At 41.0% G+C, this 27,592-nt stretch overlaps 1 protein-coding gene across 7 annotated transcripts in view; it reads right to left on the minus strand.

The window, feature by feature from the left end:
- Positions 1 to 27,592, minus strand: part of SFXN2 (sideroflexin 2) — a 138,304-nt gene that overhangs the window by 41,159 nt on the left and 69,553 nt on the right. For all 7 annotated transcript variants that reach the window (XM_069239503.1, XM_069239504.1, XM_069239500.1 and 4 more), the window contains 3 exons: positions 21,869 to 21,967; positions 18,041 to 18,116; positions 16,296 to 16,381 (listed from right to left, as the gene is read on the minus strand). In XM_069239503.1, coding sequence (XP_069095604.1) covers positions 16,296 to 16,381; positions 18,041 to 18,116; positions 21,869 to 21,967 — 261 coding nt within the window. The remainder of the gene's footprint in view (positions 1 to 16,295; positions 16,382 to 18,040; positions 18,117 to 21,868; positions 21,968 to 27,592) is intronic.

The raw sequence follows: 27,592 nt of genomic DNA on the forward strand, positions 1-27,592 counted from the left end.
AGCACCCTGCCCATAGGGATACCTAGGGCCTACCTTAGGGGTGACCTATATGTAGTAAAAGGTGAGTTCCAGCTTGGCAAGTAATTTTAGATTCTAAGCCAATGTGGCAGTAAACTATGTACACAGGCCTTGCAGTGGCAGGCCAGATACAGGTTTGAAAGCTTACTTCTGTGGGTGGCCCAAGCTGCGCTGCAGGCCACTAGTAGCATTTAATTAACCAGCCCTGCGTATATGGGATACCACTGTACAGGGGACTTGTAGGTAAATTAAATGTGCCAAACAGGTATAAGCCAATCATATCAATTTTAAAGGAGAGAGCACATGCACTTTAGCACTGATCAGCAGTGACAAAGTCCCCAGAGTCTTAACGCCAACAAGAGGGTCAGAAAAACAGGTGGAAGAAGGTAAAACGTTTGTGGATGACCCTGCAAAAAGGGCCAGGTCCAACAGTACATGACACTTTGAACCATTTCTTGTAATTCTGCCATTTATTAACAAGAAGTGACAAAGTCAATAGGTCTTGCCCATGGGGCTATTGTTTTTGCCACTGGGTTTTATGAATGCTGCACAGTATTCCTAAAGAATTAAAAATAAAAACTATTTGACGCAGACAGCTGAGTCATTTGGTAGGCATGTGAATACCAAATGCAAGCACGTGCCTACAAATTACACGGGCCTCCTTTTTTTTTTTTTTTTTTTTTAGGTCGCAGCCTAACGGACAGCCCAGCTGGCTGCTTTGCCAAATACATCTTGGAGACATTCAGAAAGTTGACCTAGGAATGCACTCTGCTCGTTGCTTGCCATTGCCTTTGTGGTTTGTAACTCACATTTTCTTGTGTTCCGTTTGCTGGCTTTTTTGTTTTAGGCTGTCCAGCTTCAGTTCGGACCTTACCTTGTCCAAACCTTATTTACAATATTCGTCCGAGTGCTCCCTTTCTGTTATCAGGACTATAAATCTTGTTCTTATCTTGTCACATTTGCTGTGCATTTAAAGACCGAGGTCGAATGTCAGGCACTGTCTTACGATGGTGCTTATTTACTTTTCTTTCTTTTACTTTAAAGTGAGAGGAATTATGTGACAATCTTACTGGATACTGGGGGTAGGAAAGAGGTTTTTTTCTAGCACACGACAACATTTAAATGAAGTGTGTAAATATATCAGAATTAGGAAAGCAAATTAAGCACATTTTTGTTATTTCTGAAGTGTGTTTATAACAAATACTTTAATATGGTCAAAACAAATCATTATACTAGATGATGCAATTTCCCCAAATTTTCGTCTGTGCACTGCGTAGTTTTATTAATACAACTGTATATGTCTGTGCAATGGCAATGGTCATAGCAACTGAAAATGTGTCTGTAATAGCAGTGTGCTACCACATCATGAATACTCCACTCCACTCTACTATGCACCACTTCACTTTACACTACTCTATGCCAATGCACACTTTGCCACTCTACTCAACACCACTGAACTCTTTGCCACTGCACTCTACACCACTCCAGTCTAAGCCACACCAATCTACTCTGTACAGCTCCACTCTACGCCACTCTGCAACACTGCACTCTACGCCACTGCACTTCATGCCAATACACTCTACGTCAATCCACTTTACTCTGTAACACTCAAATCTATGACCCTGCACTCTAAGCCAATACACTGTATGCCTGTTTAATCTACTCTGCACCACCTCACTGTAAACCAATTTACTCTATGCCATTAACCTCTAAGCTGCTCTACGCAACTGCACTCTACCCTTCACCACTCCACTCTACTCTGAAAACAGTGCACTCTACTCCCTTTTGCATTGCTCTACTGCACTCTATGCCATTCTACTCTGAACCACTGAATTCTACACAACTGCACATTATGTCACTGCACTTTACCCTGCACCCCTGCTCTCTATGCCACTCTACTCCACTGCACTCTGACACTCACTCTGCACCACTGCTATCTATGGCACTCTACACCACTGTCCTCTGATACCCTACTCAACAACACTGAACTCTAGGCCACTCTAATCTGTTCTGCTCTACTCCACTCTAAGCCACTGCACTCTACAGTGCTATACTCTGCATCATTCTATGCTACTCTACTCTGCACCAATCCATGCCACTACACTCTAAGCCACTCAACTCTACTCTGCACTCTACGTCATTGCACTCTATTCCACTCAACTCTCCTTCATGCCACTGCCCTCTGCATATTCCACCTCTATGTCACTGCATTCTAGACCAATGCACTCCACTCTGCGCCACTCCACTTGTTGCCACTCCACTCTACTATGCACCACTGCACTCTAATATGCACCACTTTAATCTATGCCATTGCATTCTACAATGCTGCATTGTACACAGCTGAATTCAACGCCACTGTACTCTACACCACTACACTCTGTAACACTACGCCAATGCACTCTACACCAATCCACTCTACTCTATGCCACTCCAGTGTATGCTACTCTAGGGGATTCCAGACTATGCCACTCCATTAAACAACACTTTCTGCCACTCCACTCTACAGCACTTTGCTCCACTGTTCGCCATTCTGCTCTAAGACACTCCATGCCACTCTCCTCTACACCACTAACTTTTAGCCATGTTGAAAAGCAGCTATACTGGTGTACAACATGGATAAAACATTTTAGCAAAAGCAACAACTCTTGCATAGGTGAAATCTACTGGCTTTGCTAATGCTTGTTATTTTTAGTTACAAGTCGAGTTGGATCAGGAACTAAAAAGAAAAAAATATGCCAGGGATGGGAGCATATCCAAAATACAGAACAGGTATGCGGGCGGAGGAAAACGGAGGATGCGGACAGTGAGAAGCAGCATGGCTGAAGGAAAATGCATTGGTGGGGCAGAAAAGCACACAGCAAGACAAAGCAGAAAAAGGGGAACACGAAACAATGAGACACAGCAGCATAGAGACAGGGAGAGAGCAACACAGATGATGGAAACAACATGAGAGGAGCAGGCAAGCATACGGTGAGACACCGCAAAGGAGAGACCGGTGGTTGAGGCAGAGAAGCACATGGGAGACAGAGCAACATGGATATGGGGGGGGAGCACTTGAGCCCAGTGTGAGAAAGGCAACAATGTAGAAGGGGGGCAGAAAAGTACACAGTGAGACAGAGCAACACAAACACCTGGGGTGGAAGAGAAGAGAAGCATACGAGGTAGACATCTGGAAGCACATGCACTCTTGCAGAGTGCTTAACCAAAAAGGAAAAAGTAGCACCAAAACAAACGAACAGTGGAAGGACACACGAATGCATCCATGCTCCAGCAAAGGGACAAACTCACGATGGGTAAGTACAGCTCACGCAAGCCATCAATTAAAAAAGCAAGAAATTGAGAGTGACAATGAGGCCAGCCAATGGTAAACAATGGGTGTGCTCTAAGCGCAATGTAAGGTAACAAAATGTCTTGCAAAAGACTACGGTGCTACCTTGGGCAAGGTCTAAACATCTGGGAATCAATTTTCCATGCAGTTCCTTACTGGAGTTAACAGTGGAACGCTCGTGTGCAGTTTTCAGTGCCTCGTGTTCGAGTTCACTTCCTGGGCTTTACTGCAACAACAAATGACTCTCAGTTAGCAGATGTCTTCTCCGTTGATGTGAGAGCAGCTTGCAGGAAGTATTACAGTGGGCAGATGAGAACAAATGAAACACATGCGGCCTAATTTAGAGAGGCACATCTGACGGCGGTGAAATGGGTCAGGGAAAGCAGCAGGCCGTAAAAAGCCATCACAGAAATACACTGGAAAAAATGGCGCAAAAGCAGCTGCTTCACAGAAATAATTAAAGTTGGCATTAAGCATATTTAAAATTTTATGTTTCCAATAGTACAGAACCGTACATTAATTTGAAAAAACAAAGTATGGTCCTATTCTCTCCTCTTCTAACTTTAAAATACTTTCTTTAATTCAGTCTTTCTTCGATTTTAGCAACTACACAACTAATTAAACCAGTTCTTTTTTCTTCCGTCCGTTCTCCTATAGATCATCTGTTCTGTTGGAAAGCTCAGTGACAGTGATTCTTACCACTTGTCAATCCATACAGGCTCTGGGTTCTTCCATTGACTTGTCACCCTGTGGGCCGCCATTATGACGCCGTATACAGAGAATTATATCTGCACATCCCTAGGGCAATATCATAACAAATGAGACTCTCATATATTTGATGAAGTGCTGCCTTCAATCTTTTGTGAGATTTTTTTACACATTACCATTACATTCAGAGAAACCGGATGCCAGATAGAGGGAGGCAGAGGGAGAATGAAATCATACTTTAGGAGCTATGGCCTAAAATAATGGGATGCAAACCCTAGATGGATTGGCTGGAAGCGAACAAGTCCGGTGGTGCCACGGAAACTACGGTGAACAATAAAAAATTTTTCATCAGAATGAATCCTCCTCTCCTGGTACTATTTCTTCTGAAAGTCCTAAGAACGAGTCACGCTTTCTCTGAATGTACGGCGGTCTTTTAAGGTCTCGGTAAAGCAGGTCCGGCTTCTGGACCTGAGAGAGTCAGGACGAAGGGTGGACCAATAATATCCCTGGGGGGTACAGCAAAACTCGACCTAGGTTTTTTGGGGATCTAGTGTATTCGACACTGACATTATTGGTCCAAATGTTGACATATCTAAGATGCGAAGCTTACATATCCTTAGCAAGGCTGGGTCTTATGGAGATGAACACTGCACGTGCCTTGCGCCCAATGTATTTATTACAAGCAGTGGCACCCGGCACAGGGCATCAGTGCAGGATGCGCCCATGCCCAACATGTCCTGGCTGCAGTGTATTTGTACCCTGTACCCGTTGGGTACAGGCCCACCCAGAGATTGCAGCAGGAACGGCGTGCCTGCAGAACATACACTGTGAATGCGGCGGTGCCTTGGAACCCTAGGTTTTGGCTCATAATTATGATGTTCTTTTAGCAATGACTTCAAAACATATCTATTACTATGAATTATTGCTTTCCCATAACACCAAACGAAGAGGGTGGAAAAGAGCACCGTTTGTTACTGCAAACAGCAGGAACACCTACTTCAGGTTTCAAGATTCATTTTACTGATCCAAAAATCGTATCATATAAAAATGCGTAAGCGACAGTATGGACTGGAGCTACTGACATTTACAAACCACTCTGCGTCAGAGTAGAGTGCTGTGTCATGATAACTGCACGTTGACATTATATGAGTAAGGGGTGTTGGAAGCCTCAACGTTGCCCGCAAAGTCTTGCGTCACGTCCTGTTCCATGCGCCTGTGTATCCCACAGAGCACCCAGATGCAGGAAATGGCTTCCATGCCGTCACTCAGGGCTCGCAGTGGGGACACACAGAAGCTGCTCTTCTTCACCTCTCTCGGCGGGACCACCAAGGATATGGGGAATGGAAGGTGAGCAGCTGAATGGAATCGAAGGCAGAGCGTGCTTGTGGAACTGCATGGCAGCAAGAAGCGGCCTTCTACCACAAAATGGCACCTTTCTTTTTGCTGTTTTTTGTTTTTAATTGTCTAAAGATATTTTAGCAGCTTCACTTTTCATGAAGCTGGGGAGAATATAAAAACTTACCAATTTGAACATCCCTATTGAGACCATTATTAACACTTACCATCCATTTGTCCTCTACATATTTATCATAGCTGAATAGAGCCAATATAGTCAAGGATAATGTAAAGATACAATTTCCACGAGGAATTCAAAATCCATTTTATCTAATCATTTAAGATCTTTAAATGAAGTGCATCCAATATTGAGTATCCTCATGGGATGCACTTGTAGCTATATATTTTTAAGTTTGGCCAGCACTGGTCAAATATTTCATAGATTAAAATGTTTTAAGACCGTTTTTGATCTGCAGTCTCACACAGGTTTCTGCATAAATCACCTTAGCACACCTTACCGGTTGCACTGATTTCCACCTGACTTGACCTGCACATGCACCTGACTTGGACCACATCAATAATAATAAGTGGCAGAAAAGTGCTTTTGCCATATGAGATAAAATAAAATGTAAACATGTTCAAGACTGTGATTAGGGCTGAAACAAAAGTGGGATCGGCCCTTTCGACTAACTTGTCATGCTAAGCACCTGCAGTGGCCATGAGGGTCATGTTGTGGCAACCAGGAGAAAGCCATGAGGTCACCGGCTCAAAGGATATCTGCAAGGCTTTGCTGAGCCACCAGGAGGCTTTAGGGTGTCTGAATGGAGAAAGCAAACGTGCTAGACCCCGTAGATATCTTTTGAAACCCTGGTCCAATAGGGCCCAGTGGCCGCAAGAGAAATTATTTTAGAAAGGTATACCTGTTTCAGAAAGGTGTCTCAAAGAAAGACGTACAAACATCCACTGAACAAGTGATCAGTTATATTTTCTTCTCCAGTGTCAAATCACAGAATCTCAGCCATTTGCTTATGGACTGTTTTTTAGACAGGGACTATCACTGGGGCTTCCAGGTTCTCTGCAAAAATAGACAAGTGTTATGTTGAGTGATTGTAAGGAGATGTATAGCACACTCCCTCCTTCTCTGGACAAGCTTTACTTCTGGGAACGTGGACGTAGTTGTTCTCAAGTAGGTGGAGAGAATCAAACTTGGCAAGGCTAATCAGGAGCAACTTGGATGTCTGGGCATCCTGGACTACTGGTGGTCATGACAGTGAGATATGGGTAGCTGAGCAATGTATTAAAAAGAGAACCTCTGTTATGTCAATGGGGAGGAGCTGGGATGGACCTAATTAAAATAGCTGCTCCATTCTTGGGCAAGTGTGTAGGATCTTGCCTGGCATTAACATACTTTGCAGCTATTACTAACGTTAGAAATTATTCTCACTGCTCGCTGTTGCCATATACAGGTTTGTTGGAAGGTCATTCTTTGGAAAAAAAAGGCTGAAGTCTGGGAACAGAGTCGTAGAGGGGGATGGCAAAAACAAATGAGTAGCCAGTGAAACAGCTATTAATACCAGCCCCAGTTCATCAAGAATGCTCAGCTATCTTTTCTTGGTTTCCAGCATACAGCTAAGTTGTCTGTGGTCGGTTCAACCATGGCATCAAAGATAGGTTAAGGATTTTTGGAGAATTTTTCACAAATCAAGACACCTGGTTGAACGGTCCACTGCGGTGCTGTCAAACCCCATCATGTGGGAGGACAAACCATAGCTTGCACTGCTATAAAGCCCACCCCAACAGGTGTACTGCCAGCCTGCAGACAAGTGAAGAGCAGGTGTCACACTGTCCCCTTACAAGGGCTGGTAGTTTTCACCTCAGGACAGTGTTCGGCTCTGGGGACCATATGGATGTGTATGTGTCTTTGGACCAACAACGAGTGACTGAGATCCCTGACCACTGGTTTGAATTTCTATGCTATAAAACATCTCTTTTATTTCTGTTGAAAACTTTAAGGGAGGAAGGCGATTTGAATAATGTATATTTAAATGTATACTACTCTGACCAGACAGAGTTGGTCATGTGACCTAGAATGTTTGTTACGTCATTGATGTAGTCAAAATTTTTGTAAAGACCCTCGTGTCACCAAAGTCATCAAAATGTGACAGTTTATGTCTTATGTTAATCACACAATTTAAATGTGCATTTGTATGTATTATAGAGTTCGACTTGGGTGGTATTTGAATTAAATTACATGGTAGAAGGATTACATCGATGTTATAATGTAATTTGTAAACATATTAAATGCCTAATGATAAACAAATAAAAAATGCGTGCAAAAGTGAGAGAAATGTACTTCGCTGTCATACCTAAAGAAATGCATTAACAAAGCTTTCTCATTTAAAATGAAATATATTCTCAATATTAATGAAGTATCATTAATGCTGAATTCATAGGTTTGCATATTACATGTGTTTTATTAAAACGTATTGACTGAACGTACCACTGTAATTCTTTTCTGTTAGCATAAGTGAGGCCTATTGAAGCTTGTATTTTGTGATTGTGCAGAAAATGTTGATTCATTTTTAACATACGTTTTCTTTCAGACTATGTTCCCATGAGAAGGATAGATTTTGGTAATAGGCTCTATTGTTTAGACAAAGAGAGAAGAGAATGTATTGTGGGGTCCTTGAGAGCAGGACAGTGTGGAACACGGACTGACATTGTTTACAATTGTTTCAAACTTGAGTGGGGTCATACGGAATGAAGATGTTCTCATGAAAGACTTGGGAAAGAACATGTATGTTTCAACTTAGAGTCGTGTGATCTACTATTGTTGGATGATGCCCCTTCAATGTGGCATGGACAGATATCTTTAGCGAGTCAGAATGCTTTATGAATTTTGATATGTCAGTGTTCAGTTAGGCTTAGATCAGATGCTAGCAGACGCTTTGCAGATTTCCAGATGCTTTGCTGAAGAAGACTCCCCGAATGTTGTTCTCCTTGGGGAGGTATCTTCCTCTCTGCCTTTGATCCCTTGAGACGCCCCTTTGAGACTTTTTGTACGTTTTTGCCTTTTGCCCCAGTGTGTTTAGCCCTACCAATGTATTTCCCTGATTTGGTTAGTTGTAGGGATTTCCGAGCCCACCTAAATTATGACTCTGCTAAATTAAATTGACTAACAATTGCTAATCCTGAGCAATGCTTAATTTCTGTATCTCAGATATTTATTTTTTACATATATATTGTTCATCTTGAATGCTTAGTTTTATTAATGTTAGTTCACCTGAACTTATTTTGTCACCTCGGGCAACCTCTGGTTATCATTTATCTTTATTACTTGGTTCTGCGATTAGTCTACATGACTTTGAGCTTGTATTTTTAATAAGTCCCTAAACTTTATTTCCGAATTGAGTTTTCTTTCTGTGGCCACATTGGTCATGGTGTTTAAATTAATTGGTTTTGTATACAAATTGTGTTAGTGGTTCTACCACACCACTTACTGGGTCCGAAGATCCACCCACCTCAAAGACCACTGATTCCTGCAAAGGATGAAAATGCTCGAACATCATTGTACTTAGTGTGTTACATAAAAAAGATGTTGGTGAGAGTTATTTAACATGGCCTACACCCCCAAATAACCATTAAATGCAAAAAAGGTCTGTTGCACTAAATTAAAGGGACGACGTACCTTGTCACTTCTCTATTGCCTACAATAATTTTAAAACCTACGTATCAACAAGACCCACCAGTACCTCATATTTGTATGCCAATTAATTCATAAAAGCTGTCTTACAACCTGTTATCATCTATATAATATGCATACAAAATATAAGGAAAGGTATCTCTCAAGCTCCTGGGCAAATCAATGTAGATTGTACTCATGGGTTGGATTTGTTATACTATCATCATTGGCACAACTTCCATAATGGTCGACAACCACCAGGCAGATGACCAGAATGGATCTCTTTTTCAATGACAGAGTCCAGCAACCACTTTCCTTACTTTCTTTAAATATCTGAATCATGCTGGTGTTGCTGCCTTTTGCTCAGTCCCTGATTATTCAATTCTTCAATGAAAGGGGAAGAATTTCAAGAGATGGTTTTGTTTGTTTGCAAAATCACTTAGCATCTCAAATTGTGTGAATAGACACTCAACTATTAACTTTATTATTTCCTGGTGATTATCCACAAATTAAAAAAACAGATGGTTTGAGACCAGTCATATCTATGCTTCCTAGTGAACATGTTTCAGCTCGAATACATCTCTAAAATCAAAGTGACCTTCAGTACTTATCCTCGTAGCATACAGATCAACCAACACACAAGTCCCTTCTTCACAATCCTTCTCCCTTCAGTGAAGAACAGAATCGGTATCCTCCCTGCTGTAGTAGAGAAAACGTAACTATCCAGGTTGGAGATTACATCTTTTCAATCACTAATAATGGAAACCATATCTACTGATGCTACCTGCCCTGCCAACAGCCTTTGAGGATGCCGACCACCATGTCTTTCAGTTAATCATGGGCACCACCAACAAAAACTTAAATGTGTTTACCTTTAGTTCTCTTGCCAAAAACAAAATGTGCAAATTGAATGCTCAACTGCGCCATCAATCCTGAGTTCTACATGGCTCCTCTGGTACTTATATTACCTTTCATGATGTTCAACCTCTGCTTGGAGCTTCTTGGAATACTAATCGATAAGCAAGAAATCACTTTCCACAGCTATGCTGACGATACCTTACTATAACATAACAAAACACCTTTAAATGCACATCTGGCCTGGATCTCATTAAAACCTAGTTGTCTCCAGTGTATCTAAAAATGAACCATACAAACACCAAGTTTGTTAATCTGAAGATAATTAGTGGCTGTGTATTATAATGGGGCGCACTTCCAAAAATAATTTCTTTCTTTGCTAGTATACAAATCCGAAACAGTAAATGTTATTAACAACTCAGCATATACAATGTGGACACGTGTTTCGTCGTAACAACGACTTTTTCAAGGCTGTGAAACAATATCCAAAACACCTCATAGTAAGCCAATAGTTCCAATGTCTAGTATAAGGTCTTTACTATCATCAAAAGTGATATCCCTAGGTAATAGGCATGCTACACAGGTGTTGCACGTGGATAGAGGTTTTCAGAGTGAATTGTTATACCACCCAGTGCGGAAGATTGTAAAAATCCATATCAGTGACCCTGGTAATAAAAGTACGGGAGAGGGAAAGAAAAAACACACAAGTAAAAACAAAACCACCAGAGGTTGCAATGGAGAACATACCTTATTGATATAATGTAAATTATTAGATCTGTATCACAATACAACCATCTTGTATCATTCGAAGTAGAAATTCCTTTCACATATAGGGGTATACCGGTTTATGTTCAGCGGTACACCCTGAAAATGAGTCAAGGCTCGTACCTGGACCGTGATAAGTCCAACTAGGAGAGAAAGAGGATCAAGAAGACAACTCAGTGCCAAGTGCTAATAAGGTAAGTAATAAGGATAGTCAACATAATGTACAATAGAGATCTAAATGCAAGTGGTATACCTCTTTACGGCTACGGGGAAATGTATGTGCTCACACTGTGAGGCACCAACCTATTAGTATGGTTGTGTGCACGGAGTGAGATAAACAAATTTCTCAAGGTTCCAAGATTAACCACATCATAGCATATCGACCCTACACCTACATGTAAGGAATACTAACGTGAGGTGATATATAGATTACCACAAAAAGAAAAATTAGTTCTAAGAATTTCAACACCAAAATAAGGAGTGTCAATTGTTTGCCGCCAAAAATATCTGTCAGTGAACAATAACTATTTGGAAAACATAAACCGCATATTGAAAAAGCGGTGAGAAATGAAGGCACTGAGCTTTAAACTTATTGCCTACTTTCGTAACAGTATCTGGGGTCAAAATCGAACCGTATGTGTGGTTGATAAACAACAGGCAAACCTGTTTGTGAGCCATATCTGTTTAAAGAACGCCAAACCGCATGCTGAAAAAAGCAGAGAAAGAAGAGGAAAAAGGCACTATGCTAATCAACTCGTTGCCTTATTCCGTTCCAATGTCGGACAAATCTAAGGCTACGCAAGATTGCTAAGCGGCGGAAAGTACGGTTGCACAGTCAAAGACTTCGTAAAATAGCTAAGCGGAAGAGAGTATGGTTACAAGATCAATGTAATACGGAGATGGGATCTTACCCGTGGTGTGTTCGGTCTCGTCTCTTATTTCGAGTAGTCTAAAGCGCTCGTGCTGGCTTGGACCGGCATTAATAGTTTAACGAGCAATAGACAAGAAAAAAGGACAAATAGATTCTGTATCTCAGTGGCGCCATCTTAAAGCGGGAAGCAACCAACACACTCAGGTGGAAAACAATAGAAGAAGGTCTAAATATACAACAAATCGTCAAGGATATAAAGTAAGAATGTGGAAACGTGAGAGAAGTGAAAACATAAAACCATGGACCCAGAGAGAAACACCAAGGTGTGACCCACATAATTAGATGGCTGACGATCTATATTTATGAGCTCGAGAGTACCAACCATATCATAAGGGAGATTGTTAGTAGTCAGAAGTAAACATAAACATTGCTAAAATATTATCAATATAAAGCATCAATATGTCTACTTGTGCTATGAATAGTCATTAGGTCCAAATACATAATAATAAATTTCATTATAGTACATCATAATTAGAAGCGTCATATCTGATATACAGAACTTGTGTTGATGGAACAATATATTCAGATTCCCCATGTCTGTTTATTCAAAGAAAATGTGTTGTACATAAGTTAGATGTGAACTTCACACGACACACTTTCTTGCACAATGTTATATATATTGTTGTTTGGAAAGGCTACCAAGTACCAATTACAAGAAAACATGTAAATATTTTTCTTTATTTAGCCCCTCCTCCACTGCCCGTAGCTTGATTATCCATCTGCTTTCCAGTTGTCTAAGCAATAGTGTTTTGTTACCACCCCTTGGGCAACCACCCAGAGTGGCAATACCATGTGTTTTGATGTTGTGTAAGTCCCGCTGGGTATGTGTGGAGTTCAAATGTAAAGCAAACGGATAATCTTTGTTGTTGCTTTTAATTGCTCGAAAATGTTCTTGTAACCTTTCTTTGTAGGGTCTGATGGTGCTCCCTACATAAATGTGATTACACACACAAAACAGACAGTACACCACATATTTGGTATTACAATTCATGAAATGTCTAATGTGATGCGTGACACCCGTATTGTAACAATATGTTCTGATTTTATCTATGGTGTATTCACAAATATTGCATTGGCCACATTTGTAGAAACCATGAGGTGGTTTTGGAATCCAGTTATTATTGATGCGACCGGGTAAGAAACTATGACACAGCTGATCTCTCAGTGTGCGACCCCGGCTGTACACGACACTGGGGCTGTCACTGAGACCACTTTTCAAGGTGTTATCCGACAATAATAATGGCCAGTTCCTTTTCAGAATTTTGAAAACGTCTGAACTGATGGTGCTATAGGGGGTGATCAACCTCAGTTCCTTATTTTCTTTGGTTGTTTTCTTGGGTCTGACATTGGTTAGAAGTGTAGTTCTATCAATGGTACGAATTCTCCTATCCGTTTTGTCCCACAGTTTTCCTGAGTATCCTCTATTGAGAAATCGCTGTTTTAATATGCCAAGTTGATTGGTAAATTCATGTTCATCACAGCAGTTACGTCTTACCCTTATTGCTTCCCCAAACGGGATTGCTCTTATTTGAGAAGAGGGATGGGCACTAGATGCGTGTAAGATGGAATTGGTCGCTGTGGGTTTTCTGTACAGTTTACTGTAGAGGATATCATTCTGAACGTAAATAGTAAGATCTAGAAAATCTATACTAACTGAACTATAATGACTGGTAGACTGGATGTTGAAATCATTTATATTTAGATGACTGATAAACTGATCCAATGTTGTATGATCTCCGGACCAGAACAGTAAGACGTCATCTATGTATCGTCCCCAGTAGATTATGTGTTGCGTGAGTGCCGGTGCGCAATTGCGCCAAATGTGTTGTTGCTCATAGTAACCCATGTAAAGGTTAGCAAATGAGGGTGAAAACTTGGCCCCCATTGCTACTCCTTGTGTCTGTTGATACCATGCGCCTTCATGTAGAAAGACGTTGTTGCTCATGATTAGATGTATGAGGTCGAGCAACATGTCTGAGTGTCGAAGACAGGTGGCCTCTCTCTTATCTAAAAAGTGTATTATGGCCATTATGCCAGACTTTTTGGGTATACATGTGTACAGTGATGTAACATCCAGGGTGACTAGAAGATGTCCCTATGTCCATTGATAGTCAGAAATCAAGGAGAACAGATGTTTCGTATCCCTAATGTATCATGGAAGATTTTGAACAATTGGTTGTAGGTATAGATCAATGTACTCCGAAAGTCTCTCGGTCGGAGAATTGATCCCTGAAATGATCGGTCTCCCAGGGGGGAAGTCAGCTGTTTTATGTATCTTAGGCAGTATGTAGATGCAAGGGTAACTGGGTGTTGGATTAAATAAGTATTTGAACTCAAGGTCCGTTAACAGGCCCATATCTCTCCACGTAGATAGTTTGATTTCTATGTCCCTAACAATCCTAACCATGGGATTTTTGGTTAATCTACAATATGCTTCTTTGTTCTGTAGTTGTCTATCAATCTCCGATACATAATCTACCCGGTTCATGACAACAATATTGCCCCCCTTGTCCGCTTCCTTTATTATGATGTCTTTGTCTTGAAATAGAGTACTGAGTGCCATACGTTCCCTAGTGGTGATATTTTGTGGAATAGTTCTAAATTTATTCCTATGTCGTGATTCCAAATGGTATAGATCCTTGGTTACCCGACTGTAAAAAAGATCAATGGTACTATCTGTTGGTAATACCGGAACAAAACGTGATGCAGGTTTGAGTCCACTGGGATAGGTGTCTGTGTTTCCCCACCCTAAATCTGATAAAATCTCATCATGTGTAGGTGCATCATTGGTATCATCTAAAGATAGTAATGTATGTATGTCCTTAATGTCTTTGATAAATAGTGGACAAGGTGTTGTCTCACTAAGAGCATCACCGATCTTATTTTGTTTGTCACTGAAGTATTTAAAAAGTTTGCACTTACGCACAAACTTGAAAAGATTAATATGTAACTCAGTATAGTCGGGTGTAGACGTGGGTACAAACCCTAGTCCCTTGTTCAAAATGCTTAGTTGGTACATGTCTAAGACTTTGTCCGATAAATTTAACACACAAACGTCATTAGAATCAGAGGTCATCTCCTGCACGTTATGATCTAGTTCTTGGTGTTGCGTGTGGTCGACCTTGTGGATACTCCCGCTTTTGTTATGTTTGCTTCCCTTATTTTGTCTTTTGCCTCTCTAATAAGAGACGAGACCGAACACACCACGGTTGGACTTATTACGGTCCAGGTACAAGCCTTGACTCATTTTCAAGGTGTACCGCTGAACATAAATCGGTATACCCCTATATGTGAAAGGAATTTCTACTTTGAATGATACAAGATGGTTGTATTGTGATACAGATCTAATAATTTACATTATATCAATAAGCCTTAAAAAAGTTGTTGTTACGACGAAACACGTGTCGGCTGTATGTACATGGAACGGTATAGCGGTTACTTCATTCAATGAATACCCAAGAAGAATAAAGGACTAATATTTGGAATGCTTGGATGTGCCGTGGTTCTTTCTACTTCACCAAGTTTGTTAATAATAATGGAGGAACTGTGAAGCGCAAAATCTGTGGATGGCTTAACAATGTTACCTATGATGCAACTAAACCCCTGGTCTTTCTCCATGAACCATCTGTGGCCTTCTAGGGTGATAGCAAGAAAAAAACACTAATAGCTTAGCTAACATTAGTGACAAAATGAAGCCCTCCTCCACCCTCATGAACTTGTAATCCCATGGGGCATGACGTCATCTTATCCAGTGTTTTAAATGAAAAGACATTTTACGGGGAGCGGTACTCACTCATTCGAAATGTCTGTCCATTGTGTTCTCATCCTACAAAGAAGGAAGCAACACCCTATTCACTGGACTCCCCGAGTCCTCATTGACATAATCAAAACCGATCTTCATGTACCAACTCAACACATCTCCAACCTAAGTTCACTGCAAGCTACGCATGTGATTTGTAAGACCCTCCCACTGAGTGATTTTGAGTGTCTTGCTTCTAAACTTGACACGTCCAAAGGTGCTTACACTACTGAAGCACCTCCATAGGGGATATAAATTCAAAAGCAAATGAGGGGAGGCGCACACCAACACTTTCTATGCACATAGACCAGAAATCTGAAACAAGATTTTTTTGCACCTCAAACTTGCTCTTTAATTGTTCCAACTCAGTAAATGTCTCAAAACCTACTTTTTTCATATTCTTTGTGGGTTCTCTTAGACTTTATCCATTTTTGTCCCCACCTCACTCCTCTGTGAGGAGGTGTTTGTGATGTATTCTGTATTTGTATGCACTTAGTGACCTCCTTTCACATTGTAAACGCACCTGCATGCCCTGCTCTCCTCTGATGTTGGCTATAACTCCTGTTGCTATGTGATTGCCCAGCTGTCTTTGGAGCTCAATCTTCACTTCATCAACACACTCAATAAAACAAATAAAAATGTTTAAAAAAACCCACAAAGAAATGGTGAGCTTTTTGCAGTTGGTGCTACTGAGACTACAAAAGGCTGACTGATTTAGAAGAGCTGGCGATATGTACCAAACTAATCCAGGATCCTAAGGACCTGGTGCCCTCCACTAGGAGAGTCGTCAGGAGTGTGCATTAGGGAAGGGAGCCTCATGGGGAGAAACAATGTCAAGGCAGCGGACTAGAGGGCAGAGATCAGGAGTACTTACTGTTGCCTCATCATAGGAATGTTGACACAGTTAGCAGCAGCCACTGCAGCAAACGGAACCCAACGTGCCACTAAAGGGGGCGCTCTCTGCAGGCAGAAGAAGAACAAGTCCATCAGTTGGCAAAATGCATAAACTCTGTGTAAAACATTTTGAAAAATAAAAACATATGCAAAATGACAAACAAATCACGCAGACCGATATTAAAAATTGCAAATGCATTTTCATACGGTTTCCCAGGCCTATCTGTGTTAGGTTTAAATTTCCTAAAAAGTGGGACCATTTCAGTTTCAGGGTCTGATATAGAGCAGCCCCCCACCAACCAAAAGCCATGACAAATGCATACAATAAGTCAGCGCATATTTTAACAGACCCTCTCCTGATCCGTTAGCGTGAGCTATAAAATACGGTCAGGAATGTGAATTTACCTGCATAAAGCATGCTAATCCAACTGTCAGAGTGACACAGAAATAAAATTAGTTATTCATATTACATACATGTAACTGGAGACAAGTTACTGCAAAAAAAAGTTACAGTGCTAAGGATTTTTAAAGAGATAAACTTATGCCAGAAATGTTAGGGATTGGCCATCACAGTGCAGCTTTTAATCTACCCACTCAATTGGCTGCTGGCATCTCACGTTGCGCGTCTGTCTGCTAATTTAGGCTTACTCCTGGCAATCTTTCCTAGCAATCTCTCCCTCAGATATTCATCCAACAAATGTGGTTTGGCTAACAGAAATACAATTGTCCACAGGGGGAGAGTGGATGGTAGATGCGCAATAAACGATCGTGTAAGTTAATGAAGGGCCTGGCTGGCCTGGATTGAGAATAAGGATTTGTAGTACTGATAAATATCTACTAGGCAGCAAAGAAAGATAGACCTAAGATGTTTTAAGGACTACAAAAAATAGACCATGTTGAAGGCTATTGAAAAGCCCCTTTGGTTGTAGCAGGAAGTGTTCAGGGAAGAATTATGAGTTCTATTGATAAACCAAACCATTCTGGGACACAATAGTATATTTTTTAGAACAAATTAAAGAGTGAGTCTTAACAGGCACAGCTGGACTACCTAGAGCATACAAAACAAATAAGCAGGCCATTACTGCTTTGTGAAGTGCCTTCAAGCAAGAGATTCACCTACTGATTCGACTAAATGACTGGTCCAAAAAAAAAAACTATTGTTTAGTAGCTGGGAAAATACAAAAACACAATCCCAGCACCAAGGCACTAGACCCTAGGAAGTGTCCCTTTCAGTCATTCTTCTCTAAATGTGAACTCTAAAATGTTATTAAAATGGTCTGTAGATTGAACAAAGAAGACTCTACTTTGGGCATTGACTGTTATACTACACTGTTTCTGATATTAGATTAAATGATTTATGCTACAGACATATATCAAAGACATTAGGCAACCAGCCGGAGATTAGCGATAGCCTTATAAAACTTTGTAGGTAGTTTGTCTAAGTATAACTGCACTGGTAAAAGATTAATTTGTGCTAAACGATTCAAATAGTCATTTTTGAGAAGAGGCAGTTTCTTAATATGCTTCTTGAAGACAGAGCTCGTCAGATTGACCATTATTATGCAAGAATTCTCTAGCTCTAAAGCTATCCCTGAAATTACCCTTCTGTTTACAGAAAGGATTCATGATATGATACAACGCAGCATAACTAGAGAAGTTTACAAATGATCAGTTCATTATTTCATTCCTACTGACAGGCGCGCTTAGAAGCAACACATGCTGTACCTTAGTATAGAGGTTGAGTCCTACAGCTGTTGCCAGGGCAGTGCTGGTGGCTGTCAGATAAGCCACCCCGATTTGGCTAAAAGAAAATGAGAAAAATTGTTTTTCAGCAGAAGCTCTGAAATTGCCAGTCCCATGTAAAAGACACAAAAGTGCCAAAAACAGTTTTGTGTGTGTGTGCGCATTTTATCATCTGTATTTACAGGGAGTGCAGAATTATTAGGCAAATGAGTATTTTGACCACATCATCCTCTTTATGCATGTTGTCTTACTCCAAGCTGTATAGGCTCGAAAGCCTACTACCAATTAAGCATATTAGGTGATGTGCATCTCTGTAATGAGAAGGGGTGTGGTCTAATGACATCAACACCCTATATCAGGTGTGCATAATTATTAGGCAACTTCCTTTCCTTTGGCAAAATGGGTCAAAAGAAGGACTTGACAGGCTCAGAAAAGTCAAAAATAGTGAGATATCTTGCAGAGGGATGCAGCACTCTTAAAATTACAAAGCTTCTGAAGCGTGATCATCGAACAATCAAGCGTTTCATTCAAAATAGTCAACAGGGTCGCAAGAAGCGTGTGGAAAAACCAAGGCGCAAAATAACTGCCCATGAACTGAGAAAAGTCAAGCGTGCAGCTGCCACAATGCCACTTGCCACCAGTTTGGCCATATTTCAGAGCTGCAACATCACTGGAGTGCCCAAAAGCACAAGGTGTGCAATACTCAGAGACATGGCCAAGGTAAGAAAGGCTGAAAGACGACCACCACTGAACAAGACACAAGCTGAAACGTCAAGACTGGGCCAAGAAATATCTCAAGACTGATTTTCTAAGGTTTTATGGACTGATGAAATGAGAGTGAGTCTTGATGGGCCAGATGGATGGGCCCGTGGCTGGATTGGTAAAGGGCAGAGAGCTCCAGTCCGACTCAGATGCCAGCAAGGTGGAGGTGGAGTACTGGTTTGGGCTGGTATCATCAAAGATGAGCTTGTGGGGCCTTTTCGGGTTGAGGATGGAGTCAAGCTCAACTCCCAGTCCTACTGCCAGTTCCTGGTAGACACCTTCTTCAAGCAGTGGTACAGGAAGAAGTCTGCATCCTTCAAGAAAAACATGATTTTCATGCAGGACAATGCTCCATCACATGCGTCCAAGTACTCCACAGCGTGGCTGGCAAGAAAGGGTATAAAAGAAGGAAATCTAATGACATGGCCTCCTTGTTCACCTGATCTGAACCCCATTGAGAACCTGTGGTCCATCATCAAATGTGAGATTTACAAGGAGGGAAAACAGTACACCTCTCTGAACAGTGTCTGGGAGGCTGTGGTTGCTGCTGCACGCAATGTTTATGGTGAACAGATCAAAACACTGACAGAATCCATGGATGGCAGGCTTTTGAGTGTCCTTGCAAAGAAAGGTGGCTATATTGGTCACTGATTTGTTTTTGTTTTGTTTTTGAATGTCAGAAATGTATATTTGTGAATGTTGAGATGTTATATTGGTTTCACTGGTAATAATAAATAATTGAAATGGGTATATATTTGTTTTTTGTTAAGTTGCCTAATAATTATGCACAGTAATAGTCACCTGCACACACAGATATCCCCCTAACATAGCTAAAACTAAAAACAAACTAAAAACTACTTCCAAAAATATTCAGCTTTGATATTAATGAGTTTTTTGGGTTCATTGAGAACATGGTTGTTGTTCAATAATAAAATTAATCCTCAAAAATACAACTTGCCTAATAATTCTGCACTCCCTGTATAAGGAAGCTAAAAATTCAACGAACACGTGTGTGGCAACAATGAATATTGTGTATTTCGAAACAACCACATTACTGTCAATACTATTATGTTCCTTTGGTACAAAATTAATAAAAGTTATGAATAATGTTGCATATCCCATCAAATATAAATGCATAAATAAATAGATCACACATGGCACATCCACTGAGCGAGCATAAGAGAAGAATATTAATCCATAACTCCTAAACAAACATGGGGGACTGAAACCCTAAAAATAATGTCACCACAGTAGCCTTGGAATATTTAAGCGCTACAGCTCCAAAAAACAGCAACATCTCATAAAACTTCAGATAAAATTAACTGAAATTCAACCACCAAGGCTTAAACTTTTGGCACAATTTAATACGCGTAATCTGCAGTGTACAGAAAATAAGGATCAGTGTGAATATTAAGCAAGAGGCAGTAGTTTGCAGAATTATAAGGGGAGTTATTTTACGGGAATCTAAAATCTTACCTGGGGTTCCGTCCACTTACACTAAGATATGCCTAGGGCTGAAAACCAGTGTCTGCTCTTTAGCACTGTCCTAGCGGGGTTTCAGCTAGAAAACACTTTCTAGCATAAAGCACTGGTGAAAGCATGTACCCTGGGAATGCACATTCTGCCCCTTTCCACAACGTCAGTAAGTGAATACTCCCCTCTGCTGCCTACATGAAACTTACAGCTTGAACGGTGACTTAGTGAAAAAGTTCATTTTTTCATATTTATGTGTGTCTTTTGACAAATCAAATAATTGGGCTACTCCCTTACCAAAAAGAAGGTTGAAATGTTTAAAGTCGTTCGCTGCACTTTTTAAATTCGTAGCCAAAGTGGCTAACAGAGCCCTGAGATGAATGAATAAAATACAGAAAGGCAAATGTTTTTTGGTCTGTACTTATTCAGGAGGTGTATGCTCAATCAGGGAATTATTTGTAATTGTATTAAATTGGGCTGCACCAACAACTTCCTACGGCTAACATACTTTTTAAAAAAAATCTCATATACTGAGACTGGCAAACCAGAACTTTTTTTTTTTTAATGAGCAGACAATGATGCATAAGGATAAGCTCACTAAAAAGAAATCTTATTTTGATTTAGGAGTAAACAAAAGAGGAGATACTGAACTGAAGAAAAAATCTAGAACCTACTGGCCAATCATCAGTCAAAAGGGATTGCAATGTTATCTGCGTGTAGTTCCTAGTTTCTAAGGAACCTTCTAGCCAAGCTACGCCTAGTGGCTGGAATGTAGCACATTTGCCCACACTGTCTATGTGTCAGCAGTTCTATTCAGTCAATGATGCGTTTGTGCTATTTTGGGATCTTTTTTATTTGACATGAACAAGTAATATTTAACCATTGTGGCACGAGCTACACTCTGATAACTGTGGAACAGCTTCTTTGCATCTTAAAATGCTGCCATCTATTGAAACTATTTGCATTTACCAGATGCAAGCAAGAGAGCAGGGACTCCATCATTATGAGAAGAAAATGGAGCAAGAGAGGGGACACCATCAGATGAGAACAAAAATCCATCACAAGAACAGCTGTCCACTGGACGCCAGAAGGCAAACTGAAGAGAGGCAGGCCAAAGAACACCTGGAGGCGAACTGTGGAGACAGAAAAGAAGACCCTAAAGCACAGTGAATGCACAGATCAAGATACTGGGAATAATTCCTTTGGTCTAAGGTGCAGACCTAACTAGACCGATTATGTTACCCTGAAAATACAAATAAGCATTACAACAAAAAACACAGCGAGTGGAAGAACACTGCCATTGTATGCTAGTGACTTGCTTATCCTTCAACCACAGTGAGCTGGTGTTCTCGGTGTTTGCGCCGCACAGTGAACAGTTGTTTGAAAAAGACCACTTAATGGCACTTCATTTTCCCTCAATGTGATGCACCCAGAAGCACGTGATCTACACATTTAAATACAATGTAGTCAAACGTATTGGCTGCAATATTAGAAGATTCTTTAGGACTTGGGAGAGGGGTGACATGGGTCCCAGGGGAAGACTCGGGTGGGCGGTGCAAACATACACTCACTTACGTCACTGTGATCGGAGAGGCCGCATTCCGGTTGGTGTAGTTCACCAAAGCATTGAAGGACTGGTTCACCCACTGCCAGAACACCACCGCTGGGACAGTCCTGTTGAAAGAAAGCCCACTCGGTTATTACAGACATTTTTGGCTGCTAAAAACACATAATGCATATATTGTTTAACATCCAAACGCACAAAGCCGAGATAAACTGGGGGAGGGGGGGGGGGGGGGAGGCGGAGGAAGGGGGTGCGTGCATGCCCGTGCTTCTAAAACCGAAAAAGATGATGCTCGGCACATTGGGCGCAGTTGCTTTGCTGGTAGGGCCCCCCTGTTGCTCTGTCACTACAGAAGGAACGTTCTTAAATACATTGCCCTGGAAGGCTAAATTATAAGACTGCTGGCTTCTAGACAGACCTTCCCCCGATCAAGGCATACAAGATGCATGTTGGCGATAACATGAAAAGGTCACATAGACATGTTTTTTCGAAAGGTAGATTTTTACACTGGAGGATTCTACTGCACTTTACAAAAAACAACAGTCAAATATACCTCAATTTATACAAAACTGCACGGGCCGTCAGTAGCGACAAAAGGAAAGGGAAATTATGAAGTCGTTCACCTCGATGCAACCAACTGTACTAAATTTCTAGGAATTACACCTGTACATGACACAAATGAAAGTTCTTCAGTGTAACTTGCAGCATCTATGCTCTTCTAACACATGCCGTTTTAGATCGGACTACAGACAGCTCTGGGTGTCTCCGAGCTCATGTTATTGACTACAAAAACATACAAGGTGTTATTTAACATTTAGGATCAGAAAAGAAGGGAATTTCAGGCTCATGGTTAATGACTGGCTTTTACATGTGTAAGTCCAGATGCCTAAAGTGTGCCACCCCCGAGAAACACCCATGACCTACAATGGAAGAGCATTTATGCTTTTAAAGGTGTTTCAGCACTTCTGATGATACTGTTCTTAACGTTGTTTGCTCCTAAATGCAATTGGTGTCCTTGGAAGTATATCTACACTTCTACAGCATTATGGGTAATCTTGATCCTGGGAGTGATTTTGCACCTACATGTGATATAACTATGTGCCTACTTTACACCATAAATGATTGTGCACCTCAATGTCCTCTTAAGCACATGTAATGCTGTGCAATGCACATCTTTTACACCTACATTTCACTACCATGCTTTCTCTCTGCATCGAATGATACTCTACAGCTGCATATTGTGGCAGTCCCATACTGGATCTGTTTGTCAAGGACATGGGCCTACAAATACATTTTGTGTGACCTTATAATGATCACCAAACCTAAAACAAAGCTAGTCTTGTATGAAATCAGAATCCAGGGCACTGTAATAACACTGTGCTAACCCTTTTGCCGCTGGCCCATCCAAAACTATGCTCAAATGCCACACAAATCTAGCTCTGACGTCCAGCCCAAAATCCGACCAAAACCATAGTTACAGACTGAACTTCATTAAAACTGGTTTCGCGTTTTTTTTTCCACTGAAGACGTGCCTTTTTGCTCTGATACTCTTGCTGTCTTTTCTTAGTCTCAGAGAAGCCAAAAAGAACTATCTTAGGTCACTGTGATCAGAAATGTGAGCTACGCATCGAAAATGGGAATGTCATGATCCATTGTTTGGATATTGTGAGCGCTGAAATTAACATTAATAATTATTTCATGTATTCCTGTTTTTGATTTAACATAAAAAATGTATTAACAAAGAAAATAACATGACTCGAAATGTGCCTACTTGATTGGCCACTATCATATACGAAGTTCTTCATTAATAGTGTATTAACATGTATTAAGAGTTTATTTAGTTATCGAAAATGCAGTTATTTGTCATACTTACAGCTAAACGTTTTGAATTTTAATTGTGCAAATTAAAGGCCTCAAGTTAGCGAAGCCCAAGCTGAAACTGAATGTCTGCCAAATACTCTAAATGCAACGTTAGCAAAATTATCTCATGTTCGCTGACTAACAAATCCTTTGTTTGAATCTTAAACTTGTCCAAAATTTGTATTAACAAAATGTATTTCTTCTGAGGACATTATTGCAACTCTTGACACAAAGCGTATGACAAAGCAACGCTCTCAGGAACTGACATTGGCCAACGGATAGAGGGCAGAAGGACCTACAAATTGATTCTTATTGTATCGACTGAAGTACGCAAATGGAGAAGAACCAATCATCAGCGTGTGAAAGACTGTATACTTGTATCTCTGATTTGGAATAAAATTATTATTGGACAACTGTTTCTCGCAAGATTCTTCTGACCAATGACAATGTGGGACAAATTTAACTTAACCACACTGTTCTTGGAGTTCCCAGCTCATTCCTTGACACTCTTTACGAGATTCGTCTGTCACTTTGACACTTGCCAGCCTGTCTACTTACTTTCTGGTACTTTGCTATTTTGAGTTTATTCTTTATGCTCCATGCAATGATGCTGGTGCTTACTTTAGCGCTCAATGCTTAGAGCCTGTAGCGCTTTTGCTGCCTGCCTTAGATATTATCTTGATGGTTCGGAGAACTTAGAGCCCTGATTCTGAACCGTCCCCCCTTCCCATTGTTTCTGTCCTGATGCTGATGTCCCCCTGATGAAGACAATGCTGCTTGCTGATCCTTAAGGACAGGTTTATGGTGAAATGTGTATTGCTGATTTGTCTTTCGTTTCTAGGTACCAACTGCTGTCTTTTGATAGAGCCATTGCTACATGTTTTCCAAATTTATGTTACTAGAACTTTTGTGTGCAGCCAAACATGCTAATGCTAATCTGGAGCTAGTGAGGAGCTTTCTTTATTCACCTGTTTTGACAACGATCTGACAACATTCAATTGCTGATCAAATGTATGTTATTTCCATTGTGAATGTACTCTTGCTATTGATTTGTACTGTCGCTATTGAGAGTATGGTTATTAATGCTTTGGTAAAGTTAAGATTCTTCAGACGTTTCGGTCAACCAGTGTTGTTTCTGTATCTTTATCATGTGGTTTTGAGACTAATTTACACTATTTTAGCATTGTTAATCTAGGGAAATAAATATTCTCTCTGATACTAAAGGGTGTGGTTATTCGTGGCCAAATGGGTCATGGTGTGTACAGTTATTGGCTCCAAGAATCGTATTGTTATTTAGTGATATACATGTGATGTACAGATTTAATGGTGTGAACATCTTAAATGAGTCAAAAGGTCTATCGGCCTAATGACGCGTCCCCTTACTAATTAACGCAAATAACCCGATAAGTTAAGAAGCGCTCACAATATCAACTTCCTGATCTTCACCCCATTGTTTGATACCATGAAAGTTCTAAAGACATATCTGGATTCTTTCATAGCAATAGATTATTTCTAAACAATTTATCTATACAACAACACAATGGAACAACTAGCAAAACACCTCTATTGAAATCAACAACTGAAGTGCAACAGATAGGGATTATCCAGACTCCGAAAAGACAAATAATTTCCAGTTTTGTAAAGTGTTATACTTTTACTGCTGCACAGAAAACAATTTATAGCAATTCAGTTTGTGCTATTACCCAGTCACTGCCTTAATGACGGGTACATATTATTAACCCCTTCGCTGCCAGGCCTTTTCCCCCCTCCTGTGCCAGGCCTTTTTTTGCCTATTTGGAATAGTTCGCGCTTAGGCCCTCATAACGTTTTGTCCACATAAGCTACCCAAGCTAAATTTGCATCCTTTTTTTCCAACATCCTAGGGATTCTAGAGGTACCCAGATTTTGTGGGTTCCCCTGAAAGAGGCCAAGAAATTAGTCAAAATACAGTGAATATTTCCTTTTTTTTGTTTTAAATGGGAAAAAAGGGCTTCAGAATTGTGATTTTTTCCCCTGAAAATTGCATCAACAAAGGGTTTGCAGTGCTAAAATCACCTGCTTCCCAGCTTTCAGGAACAGACAGACTTGACTTAGAAAACCCATTTTTTCAACACAATTTTGGCATTTTACTGGGACATACCCCATTTTTACAATTTTTTGTGCTTTCAGCCTCCTTCCAGTCAGTGACAGAAATGGGTGTGAAACCAATGCTGGATCCCAGAAACCTAAACATTTCTGAAAAGTAGACAAAATTCTGAATTCAGCAATGGATAATTTGTGTAGATCCTAAAAGGGTTTCCTGCAGAAAATAACTGAAATAAAAAAATATTGAAATTGTGGTGACAAAAACAGCCATTTTTCTCTACGTTTTACTCTGTAACTTTTTCCTGCAATGTCAGATTTTTGAGAGCAATATACTGTTACGTCCGCTGGACTCTTCTGGTTGCGGGGATATATAGGGCTTGTAGGTTCATCAAGAACCCTCGGCACCCAGAGCCAACAAATGAGCTGCACCTTGCAGTGGGTTTTCATTCTATACCAGGTATACAGCAATTCATTTGCTGAAATATAAAGAGTCAAAAATAGGTAGCAAGAAAACTTTTGTACTTCCAAAATGGGCACAAGATAAGGTGTTGAGGAGCAGTGGTTATTTGCACATCTCAGAATTCTGGGGTGCCCATACTAGCATGTGAATAACAGGGCATTTCTCAAATAGACGTCTTTTTTAGACACTGTCTTATATTTGGAACGAAAAAATGTAGAGAAAGACAAGGGGCAATAACACTTGTTTTGCTATTCTATGTTCCCCCAAGTCTCCCAATAAAAATGGTACCTCACTTGTGTACGTAGGCCTAGTGCCCGTGACAGGAAATGCACCAAAACACAAAGTGGACACATCACATTTTCTCAAAGAAAACACAGGTGTTTTTTGTAAAGTGCCTACCTGTGGATTTTGGCCTCTAGCTCAGCCGCCACCTGGGGACACCTATCAAACCTGTGCATTTTTTAAAACTAGAGACCTAGGGGAATCCAAGATGGGGTGACTTGTCGGGCTCTCCCCAGGTTCTGTAACCCAGAATCCTTTGCAAACCTCACAATGTGGCTAAGAAACACTTTTTCCTCACATTTCGGTGACAGGGGGTGCAGAAATGGCCTAGAAATAATTTGCCCCCGCGAGGAGCAGCCCTTGCCCAAGGGGCTGCTCCCCTTACTTTAAATAGCCCACAATAAAAATAGATTCCCTGGTGTCTAGTGGTTTCTGCCCCCCTTGGGGACAGATTGCAAAGCCGACCTGGCCCCAGGGGGGGCAGGAATGGCCTAATAATAATTTGCCCCCCCCCAGAGCGACCCTTGCCCAAGGGGTCGCTCCCCAAACATTAAAAAAAAAAATATATATATATATATATATTCTCCCTGGTGTCTAGTGGATTTCTGACCCCGTGGGGGCAGACTGGCCTAATAATTTTAGGCCGATCTGCCCCCAGTGGGGGCAGAAATGCCAAGAAATAAATTGCCCACCGAGGAGCGGCCCTTGCCCAAGGGGCCGCTCCCCTTATTTCAAATAACTAAAAAAAAAAAAAAATCCCTGGTGTCTAGTGGCATTTCTGCTGCCCGATCCCATCGCAATCAGGCAGCAGAAATGCTCAGAGAAGCTTGAAAGGAGAGTTAAGGCCTTTCCTCTCCTTTCAGGCTTCTCTGCCCCCTCCACGTGATCGGAGGAGAAATGCTTTGCTTCCAGCGCCGGAGGGAAGGCCTCTGATGAGGTCAGCACGCGAAAGCGCTCTGATGTCATCAGATGCCACAGGGGGCTAACGGGGGGCGGGGGTGGAAGGGGAAGCGATTCCCCTTCCATCCCTGCCTAGGGAGGGTTGTGC

The sequence above is a fragment of the Pleurodeles waltl genome, chromosome 6 (assembly GCF_031143425.1).
Source record: "Pleurodeles waltl isolate 20211129_DDA chromosome 6, aPleWal1.hap1.20221129, whole genome shotgun sequence".
Classification (NCBI taxonomy): Eukaryota; Metazoa; Chordata; class Amphibia; order Caudata; family Salamandridae; genus Pleurodeles; species Pleurodeles waltl.